This window comes from Poecilia latipinna, unplaced genomic scaffold (assembly GCF_001443285.1).
Source record: "Poecilia latipinna isolate Pla-1442-1.1 unplaced genomic scaffold, P_latipinna-1.0 Scaffold3, whole genome shotgun sequence".
In the NCBI taxonomy this organism is placed as follows: Eukaryota; Metazoa; Chordata; class Actinopteri; order Cyprinodontiformes; family Poeciliidae; genus Poecilia; species Poecilia latipinna.
The window spans coordinates 624227-634829 of record NW_015112619.1 but is presented as its reverse complement, the minus strand read 5'-3'; the positions used below and the strand labels follow the sequence as shown (position 1 = coordinate 634829).

Genomic DNA, 10603 nt, shown 5'->3' with positions numbered 1-10603 from the left:
GCTACGACACTCGCGCTGGGTTTAGACCTGTGCGGCAGCGAAGGAGACCTGCTGCTGTACAAAGCTACTCAGGTGTGTTAGAATCATGGCAGCAAACCAGCAAAACGCAAAGAACTTTTCACAGTTTTTCCCCCAAACGAACCGACTGTTGAGAAAAGCTGTTGGATGCAGGTAATGTTAGCTAAAAGATGACTAGCTAGCTAATATCAATACATCACCTTAAGCTGAACAAGTAGCCTGTAGGCTACCGATGTTGTCCATGTTCAGCTACGTACATTTATTACGTATTTTTTCAAAGCACCAATACTGCAAAATTTACGTGCAATTTTACAAGCCTTTACTAAAATTATTCTTACTTTAACATTCCTAATAACTAAAGTTGATGGTACTGATGATGTTAATATTTTCCAGCAGCAAAATAGTTTCTAATCCATTTCCAATAAAAAGTGATCATGTTACATTTGTTGCATGAAAGTAAGTTTGTGGCATTTTCTTATAGTGCAAGAATCTCATAACGGCATGTGCCTGCTTGATCCAAACTGAGCTATCCTGTCTCCTTAGAGTGCATTTTGCCAAAACACGCTAAGAAAAACAAGATAGATTTCTACTCAGATTAATAACCTGTCACAAGACCAAAACCCAGCAGAGGAAAAAAAAAAAAAAAAAACTTTCACAAGAATAGACTGTTGTCTTCAAGCCATCTGAATAAGTTTTAGCTTGTTTGAGGTTATATAACAGAAGAAACACTGTCCTGTGATGGTTCTAAAATACTTTCACTTTATTTCAAGATAAAATCATTTTTAAGTTGTGAAGTCGGTGGTTGTGTTACTACTTTGCCCTCACTGTAAAGCCTAGAGAAAAAAAACATTTGGTTTTTAGGGGTCTAGTGATTGCATGATCAGAATGCTAAATGTGACCACTAATGAAGGGAAAATGATTAACATAAAGCTCAGCAGCCAACAGTAAAAGTTTAATGATGCAAATAATAGAGGTGGTCAGTGATGGTTCTGGGTCAGAATCCTTTAACCAGAGAAAAGGAAATAAAGTTACATTATTTTTATATCGCTTTTTTTTTTCTTAGTTAAAACCCCTTTAATGCCTGCTGCCAAATATGGTAATTACAAAGCAGCCGCATGTTTGAAATGAATTTACAAAAGGAACCCGTGAGGATAAAGGCACTGCATTTGTAAAAAGTGCTCAAAGCCAACCATGAAATACAGATTTATAAATAATGCCTTCAAGAATGGAACAGCAAGAGTAGCTTAAAAAAAAAAAAGAAAAAAAACAGTGGATTTTGGGAGTCACAGCTGCCACCGAAAGCTTCCAGCTCAGATGGATATGACCCAATGCTGGCAACAGTGGGAGAAAAAAAAAAGGCAAAGTCTGGCAGGTTATACTGTCAATACAGAAAAATAAAATCTGTAAATGTGAAGAACTCCACAATATAAAAAAGGGCAATACCATGAACATTACATCATCATGTTTGCCAGCTCAACCAAATGTTAAATTAAGAGAATAAAACTGCCAACTGCTTGCACATTAAAGTGACCTGTGGAGCTTTACGTGGCAGCAAAGCACACAGCTGCTTATATAAGCAGCTTTATGTGATGGGGAGGGTTACGCAAGCGGGCATATTAGAAGGATGTAACAGTAATGACCATCCATTCCACCATGAAACTGGCTCCATCAATAAATTGCAGGAATGTTTTTTTATGATCCCGTGCATGAACATAAGGCAGAACAAAACAGATCAGTCATGAGCATGAAGTGGCAATATTTTCCCACAAGATCACAAAGCTGTAAGTGGCCTACAGGCTAGCAGATGTATTACTTCCTGATGAGTCACGTCTACTCATCCTACCGTCAGACCAGCTCATGCAGAGAAGCGCTGCAGCTGAACTGGGTGAAAGGTGACATCTGTAGCTCTAACAGGAATCGCACCCAATGTGCCTTTAAAACAACTGGATACACAAGTATAACTTTTGCATGTACATCTATAGTTATAATTGATTACCTTAATAAAACGTGCACAAATTGAACCAGACCTGCAAAACATTACAGCTGAGAATTGCCAATCATTAATGCATTAAATTAAGAGCACTGTCTTCATGTGACTGGCATCAGTATCATGTCTTTGTTTTAACAACCCAATTATCCATCCCCCCCTATTCTCTCAGCCAACACCTGTGGTCAAGATAACCACTTCTAATCTAGTGGAGGTCAGAGCACAGGCAGCCAAGTGTCCTCTCCTTCCCCCTCGCTTTCCCTTCCTCCCTCTTCAAATACTGCCAAATATGGGCCAGCGCAAACAAAGACAATGAGACGTAGTAGTCAGCAGGTGTCAAACAGATACAAATACGACCACAAAGAGGAAACTAGATATCCTTAAGAAGGAGAAGTAGGGAAAAGGCGTGTATGAAAGCCAAACAGCTACGAGGGAATCGAGCCAAACAAGCAACGCTTGCTTTTAATTAACCATAAAGAGGAACACTTTGCTGATTTGTTTCCTCAAGTGTCCCCTTGGTTCATAAGTTTCAGTTTTGCAAAATGCAACAGTCTAATGCTGCAACAGGGGTGAATATGTCAACAGCTACACAGAGCGATGCAAGGAGCACAATTAGGAACTTGGGGTGATGGGGGGGGGGGAGAAAATAAGAGGAAAAATGCGGACAATCATGTTCAAATTAATCTCGCCAAGGAAATTAGTAAGGGGGCATTTTAAGCTCGAGTCCTTTTAGTTTAGTAAGAAATTAAAGTAAAAACACTAAAAACAAACTCAATTATAGAGGCACAGCTGCAACACCGACGTTCCTGTAAAAACAAAACCTGTGTGAGAAAAAGTCTAACACTGGTCTTTTTAAAAAAAAAAAATAAACCCCATATGTCTAAAAAAAGGAGGTAAAACAGAGACCTTTTGTTTTTAAACAAAAAACACGACCACAAAGTTTTTTTTTCCCCCAAGCTCAATGGGAGTCCTGGCTGCCAATGAGCCCACAGGGTCCCCAGGGAACGGGAAGAGAGCAACACACAACCCCAGAGCTGCTGGATCACATTTCCAGGCTGACGCTCTGTCAGAATGACCTATAGTAAACCCAAACCGGCTTGACAGAGAGGTTACTAAAGGGCACTTCTTTCAATGCGTTGGAAACAAAGTGATCAGATTGTGATCTGGTTTGTGTTTGTCAGCGCGCAGCTCTCCCAACATTGCTAGTCTCATCAGGTACAGCTGTGTTTAAAACCATTTGGAACTTGCGCCAAGTAAAAACTTTTCGTGCATCTCAGTTCAATTTTGAAGTGACAAATCCAAGATGATTTGGATATTCAGTCAGGAAATATCGCAACAAAGATAATCAGCAGTACCTCGTCTGTTCCTGTAGGATGAGATGGGGCTCCACAAAAAACTTGACTCGCAGCCTCAGCCGACAGGGTGTCACGTTATCCATCTGCTGGCAGATGCGGTTCCTCAGATTCAGCCACAAATTCTCTCCTTTGCTGCCGGTAAACTGCAGCCCGAAGTAATCCACTTCAATTATGCCCAACTTTCTGCAAACCTGCAGAGAGGTGAAAGAAAGAGGGTCTCAAAAAAAGGGAATTTAGACTAGAAAATACCAAGAGAATCAAACAACAACAAGGAAATATTAAATAGGCAAGAAGAGAAAGAAGCAGGGAGTTTATTTCTAAGGGATTACAACAGCTGGAACACAAACTTGAATCCTTTCGAGGGGGCTCATCAAATCTATCCCACACTTAACTGCAGCAGGGATGGTCGTGTTATTGCATAACTACTGGCGAATGTCTCTAGAAAGCCTGGAGGCAGAGATAATACCCATTTGTTACCCTCAGCAAATTGGGAATATGCCCTGCATACAAAATAAGACCGGCATTAGTATCAGTAAGACCGAAGCTACTGCTCCAATGATGGAGTTTCTTAAGAACAGAGGGCCTCAAAAATGATATAATTAAGATCCAGATTTGTGATTTATCATATTTTTACCCTCACCAACTTTACAACGTTAGATGCAATGTATTTTAATCTGTGCAGCTTTTCTAAACTTTGCAATACTTGTGGCCAAAAGAGGTAAGCCAAAGAGCACTAAATGTTAAATATGAAATTCTGCATGGCTCTCTACTAACAGAAGCAGGGAGAAAAAAGTTTTTTTTTTTTTTTAAATTCAGACTCATGATTTATACGTGTTGCTTCTTTTCATTAAGAGCTTAAAAGCTGCTTGTATCTTATCGTTAATCCCAAAATTATATGTGTTTTCCTGGCAGATGTAAAGTACTCCTGAAATTTAGCCAAAAGCTTTTTCTTTTAAAACATAAAAAAGTTTTAGTCCAAGTCCCGACTTGAAAAATATGTTCTTCAAAACGGATAGAGCTTTTAGAAGCTAGCCATTGATTTCAAAACAGTTTAAAGTTAAAGAAAAACAACCATGTCACAATTTGTCAGACATATGAACCATTCTGGGTCTAGATAGCCATCTTCAGAAACTGAAGGGCTTTGACTTTTGCAGCTTGACAAAATGTGACAGCTCAAGAGTGATGAACACTAAAGATAAATGAGGAAAAAATGACTTGATTTTTCTCTTTTTTCTTTTCCTGAAACCATGCAGCAGCAAAGGGGAACTCAGTTTCACAAACAACATTAACCATTTGATTATTAGTTAATGCAGGAATCAAAGTTACCAAGTGTTGAATAGCTTCAGCATATGTTGAGATTTGCATTTAAAACTGGAGACAAAAGGTGGAAACCAATAGATTTACATCAATGTTCCCGACTAATTTTCCCATTTTCAGTAGAGATCTCACTTTGTTTCATGCTGACATGTACACCAACAAAGCCTCAGGTTGAGTGAAGCTCAAGTGCCGAGCGCAGCTCGCAATGAAACACAATGACCTGTAGTAACCTCTGCCTAAGCCATCTGTTTCTGGCAATACAGGAAGAGTCTTACTAAAGCTTTAACATGTTTAGATACCCACGCAAACGAATATTTACAGCGTAAATATTTACAAAGAAAATACAAAATAGGTTCGCTTGGTCTTTGTAGCAGCAGCGTAATTAACAGTTGTTACGGCAGCTGTAATAAATACAGAAAATTCAGAAAACAAGCAAGCTTCTATGCTTCTTAGAAAGATTAGCTGATTAAATTATTAAAATAAAGTTTTAAAAAACAGTGGAGAACTTAAAGCGCGCCGACACAATAACGGCTTCGGTGATTTGTCTGACAGAAACGGTCACAGAGACGGAAAGACAAATGGTCTCCGTACATATATCTGAACATTTATGGGTATTTTACTCGGATACTAACCTTATTAAGACAGTCTTCTCCATTCGCCTTCCCGTCAACTTCCACTTCCATCACCACCGAGTCCGGGCGAGTAACGTGGCAGAGCATTTTGGCTTTGTATTTTGTAGTCTTTGGTGTGCCACGCTTTAAACCAACAAAACAATTCTCTTGCCCTCTTTAGAAACCCTCCACATCAAGCCGACATCACTTTCCTCTCACAGTTCTCTCAGTGTGGCTAATCTTCCTCTACCAGCTGTAGGAAATATCAATGAAATGCCCCCCGTAGTCCCGCCTACTTGAAGGGCATCCAATCACAGACGCTGTATTATAACTCACTGAACTTCTGTTAACCAATTGGAAGCGTTGTCACATCCGCAAACTGGAAGATCAAGTTGAGCTCTTGTTTGAGAGGCACTGCGTCCTCTTGTGGTGGGTTGGTTGTATGCAACCAGAGAGCTTTTATTTTTGCACACCTGAACTTAATAAATTAGACATTTCATCGTACGCCAGTGCACTTCAGGGTAAGTTTAATGGCTTTCCATAGCTTTTGTAAATAATTTAGTTGATTATGACCCAGAAATAGCTGCAATACTAGTGGGGAAACTTTCCACTTCGCCTGTTTTTTGCGACTCAAGGCTGTTATGAATATTTAATCTCTGCAACTTTTACCTCAGCCACCCGCTATTTCCCCTTCCTGTAGAGGAAGGGGAAATAGCGAATGATTTATTTTCTCTAAATCATTCGTTTTATAACATCTTATTCTGAAATTTATATGCTTTACTTAATCTTATATGTAAATAAAGGTTAAATACCAAATAAATCTGTAGAGCACTGAGCTGATTTGTGCCGTTATGAGGATAATTTAAACATGTTAGCAGCGCCTCCAACCATGAAGCTTCAGTGTCGCTAATTTGAGCACCTAATATTTCTGTGACCTTATTTCAATATGTCTTCTGCCTCAATACATCCACAACAGCTACTGTTTTATCATCTATTATTCAGCAGCGCTGCATTGTGATGGAGGCAAACTTGGCAAGGAAAGTGAAGAGAAGAGCAGTCTTGTACTTTAAAACCAAGGAAGGCATGGTATTCAGCCAAGCTTATCGTTTGTTTGCCAAAGGACAATTTAGAGTGGAGGCAGCATGCCTCTCCGATATGTTTGCACTCTTTCCACAGCTGCATTCCTTGTGTAGCTGGAGTGATATGTATATAATAAGAGACTGAAGGAAAAATACTGACGATGTTATAACATTTAACTACAGCGCCTTTCAAAATAACTCCTATCCCCTTCATTTAGCAGAATTGTGAAATGGTAAGAAAACATACTTCAATGTCGTTTAGACCAAAGGTATTCAACTCCAGCCCTACAGGGCCGATTTCCTGCAACTTTTAAATATATCTCTTCTTCAACACACCTCAGTCTAATAATCAGGTCTTTAACAAGTCTCTGTAGAATTCAGCCATTTGATTCGGGTTGACGTGACCAGGGGACACATCTAAAAGTTGTGCCCTTGGGGACTGGAGTTGAAGTTTAGATCAACCTTTCACTATATTTACGTCTACAATTCTTTTGGAGTACATTTCTATCAGCTTTGCATTAATAGTCACTTAAATTATTTTCCCATTCGTCAGCAAATTTGGTAAAGTTCAATAAGGTTGAATGGAATTCTTCTGCAAACATCGATTTTGTAGCCTACCCGTAGATTCTTATCTGAATATACGCTCTAACTTGATTGGGTCATTCTATCACCTGAGCTTTAATCTAAGGCACTGTATTGTATCAGCAGTGCACCGTGCGTCAAGGGAAACTCTAATTTGGTGCAAACCAAGCCAGGATTAGTTTGCACCAAATAAAACTAATCCAATCTTGAAAACTCAATGTTGACAGTGATGACCATGTGTTTACTACTGCCTATTTCACAATAATAGAGTAAATGGTGTGTAGCATGTTTGTAAGTTGCTCATCGAGAGGGGGTGGAGGGAACGTGAATGTGTGCAGGACACGCAATGTTTGCTAACTGGTGTAGAACTAAAATAACCCTCCTACCTTGTATGGGTTTAGCAAAATATTGGATTGACAAATGTTATGCTTTTCTATAAATTTGTAATCTTCTTTTTTAGATTTTTGTTGTTTATCTGAAAACTCTTTCCAGGCAATTGCATCTAAAAGTGTACTTAATCGTCAATCATTTATTGCCATAGCTCTTGAAGGAAAACCACTGATCGTAAGCATGTTTGTTTATTTGTAAACAAACCATACTATTGAATATTGCAGTGTAACCTGAGCAAGTAATCTTCAGGTTTTCACAATTTATGTTTCCACTAAGTTTAACCTTAAATGTTTATTGAATGAAATGTTTTAGCAGAGTAGGGAAGTATAAGTACTTCTATTGTAAGCATTACCTATTACAAATGGAACACTGTGTAGGCATGGAAATTAGTATAATAGTAACTAAAACTGACTCATCTTTGAACATCTAGGTCAGTTTTGAGTCTGCTGTCCCCCCCAACCCATCTGGGTCCCTGCACAAACACAGACCCTTTTGCAGACTTCTGCTTTGCAGCTCGCTATGACATCATACAATGTGGCATCACTTCCCTGCAAGGCAAGTCATTGCTCACTCAACTGGAGTGTAAACACATAGCCATGCAAGGATTTCTATGTGTGCAAATGTTGGTGTGTGTTTGTACACGCATGCGTATGTGTGTGTGCATGTGGGCGCATGACATCACAGTGTCATTGCTGCCCAACTCCACAGCAAAGCAATGTTTTGTGAAGCAGAGAGTAGGACAGGAAGTGCCATGGTACTGTCACTTCTCTGGCTGTTGTGATCGCCTTGATTGTTTCTTTTTTTTTTTCCATCTATTGGGGTTAAACCAAGGGGACTGGGCAGCTGATCAGAGTGGAATTGATCACTGAAGTAAGTAGAGGTACCAAAGGATAAGATGTTCCTCTGAAGAAAATCGATAACCACCATCCAAGGACTTGTCAGATGAAGATTCATTATCGACTTCAGATGTTGATTCAGAGTGTATGATGAAGAGGAGTCAAAGGTTCAGCGGCTCTTTCAGCTTTGAGGAGGACCAGCAGATTCATCTGAAAGATGAGGAAGAGGAAGGAGAAGCTTTACCACCAAACTACCCTGAAGGATCAAAAGAGGTGGCAGCAAAATCTGCAGCAGATTTTAAGCAAATGGGAACTAGCCTAGTAATCTGTGGCTCAAATCAACCAAGGTCAGACATATTCAGACCTCAACACTTATGGCAGGCTATGACAAGATGCCTTTCTTTTCGCTGGACTTCCATCAGCAGACAAAGCAACCGGAAATCAGCTTACGAAGGGGATCTCAACCAAAGTGAAGACACACAGTCATCTGTCAGCTCTGACTCGACCAATGACGGTTCCTCAACATCATCTGCTTCGGATGACAAAGATGCACATCTGTCAAAACCTGAGGTCATCAGCGACAGAGGGGGAAAAAGTGGTCCACCCCCTCGTCTAGGAATTTCCCATTCCTGTCCCAGATTATCAAGAGCAAGACTAGCAACAGACCTGGGTCTGGCCTCAGTGATCTTGGAGAAAGAAATGTTTCTACGGATTGAGCTGGTAGATTCAGGTGATGAAAGGGATGATTTACGCTACAGAGCAGAATGGACTTTGTCAGAGAGAACTAAGGACCTGGCAGGAGGCGTCTGGCAATCTCAAAGCCAAAAAGTAACAGACTGACCTATTAAATTGAAGGTTTGGGCTGATGACTTCACACCATGTACTGCTTAAGTTAGATTGCAACCTCAGCCATGATAATGTTACATAGATGGCAGAATCGTTCATTAGAAATGGCTCGTGTTTTGCTGAAGAGTAACATTATTTTTCAGTCCTACCCATGATTTTCAAGAGCTAGACAAGCTTCAGACCAGCACCTTGTTTCAGTGATCTTTGAGGAATAATTCTAAGGCATAATTTAGCTAAACCGGGTAGAAAAAAGGGGGATTACTAATGCTACTTGGTAAAATGGATGTTGTCTGGAAAAACAAAGGAATTAGAAAAAGATCCCTGGCTTTCTCAGGGCCAAAAAACGATGGGTTGACCTGGTAATTCAAGATTTGGATTACACTACAAAAAGTGACATACCATGTATCCTTAAAGTGAGACTGCAAGCTCAGCCATGATTATGTTATCTTACATGGCGAGCATTCTGATTAGAGATGACCTAGATTTCTCTAAGTGATTGGTTTTGCATGATTTCTATCACACACTACTGGTTCAGATTCAGTATCTAATCAATTAGAAATGCTATTTTGTTGACATAGCACCGCTAATGCTGAGGTCAATTTTTTCAGCCTTGATGGAATCCTCACAGAACATTTTTACTTGTAAGTGGTCTCATGGTGGAGAAATTGTGAAATTGTATTTTGGTGGTTTTTCAGTAAAACCTGGGATTTTACAGTATTGGGTTTTGAGGTCTTCATCCATGGTTGTCTTAACTACCAGTATGTTGAAATATACTGTCTCAACATGTGTCAAGCAAACTTACACTGCCGTGTTGAAATAAGGTTTTACTTTCTTTACACTTTTCCAGTTCAGCAAATGCTACGGTAAATACACAAAAAAGCTTTAGATATGCTGACAGGTGCAAAGCTCCACTATAATTATATATATGTAGCCCATTTTTTCATGTACTTTCATGTTTACAGTTATGGTAAGTACAGACAGCATAGCTTTAAGGTGATATTCTGTCTTACTGCATTAAAATTGAACTGCCCTAAAAGGTAGACTGGTAATACTTTTGTAAGCAAATAAGCAATCGTATAAAATTCGGGATCAAACACTTGTTTGTTGGAGTAAGTGTCTGTGTAGGACAGGGAGGCTTCCATCTAACGGATGGATAGTGTGATGGATTCAGACATTTTGGTGAGAAATGTCTGAATCAACCACAGAGTCGTGTAATGACTAACACTATTCAGGTCTGGAAACATCCTATGCAGATATCCCTGCCTGCTTGGGATTCTTGTGAGAAGCTTTTGTTCTTGCGGGATTATGGTCTGTGGTGTACTGACTCTAGGAGTGCCTGTGGGTTTACAATTAAAAATTAGGCTGAGGTTGTTTTGCTGCACAGAGCAGGATGACTGTCTAATGGATCAGCATTACGTTACTTATCAGAGTCCCATCCTGCACATATCCTTTGTTTTAATAATGCCTTAAAAGGCTGACAGTAGTACATTTGACTTGAGAACATGCAGAGTGTAGATTAGTTCTGTGCTGAAGCTGCACTTTTCTAAAATTATCAAAAATAGTCCTAGAACATTTGAATGTT

The 10603-nt window shown here is 39.6% G+C and overlaps 1 protein-coding gene and 1 long non-coding RNA gene across 2 annotated transcripts in view; one reads left to right on the top strand and one right to left on the bottom strand.

Annotated features, from left to right (window-relative positions):
• The window catches only part of mylipa (myosin regulatory light chain interacting protein a), a 17857-nt gene extending 12343 nt beyond the window's left edge, over positions 1-5514 (bottom strand). Inside the window, exons 1-2 of the mRNA XM_015048427.1 lie at positions 5310-5514; positions 3361-3551 (exon numbers count right to left, since the gene is read on the bottom strand). Of these exons, the coding sequence (XP_014903913.1) occupies positions 3361-3551; positions 5310-5396 (278 nt within the window). The 5' untranslated portion in view covers positions 5397-5514. The remainder of the gene's footprint in view (positions 1-3360; positions 3552-5309) is intronic.
• Positions 5515-5637: 123 nt separating this feature from the next.
• Positions 5638-10117, top strand: LOC106957229 (uncharacterized). The gene is made up of 2 exons (XR_001426922.1): positions 5638-5809; positions 7770-10117. It is a non-coding gene; the product is annotated as an uncharacterized LOC106957229 (long non-coding RNA).
• The last annotated feature ends 486 nt before the right edge of the window (positions 10118-10603 follow it).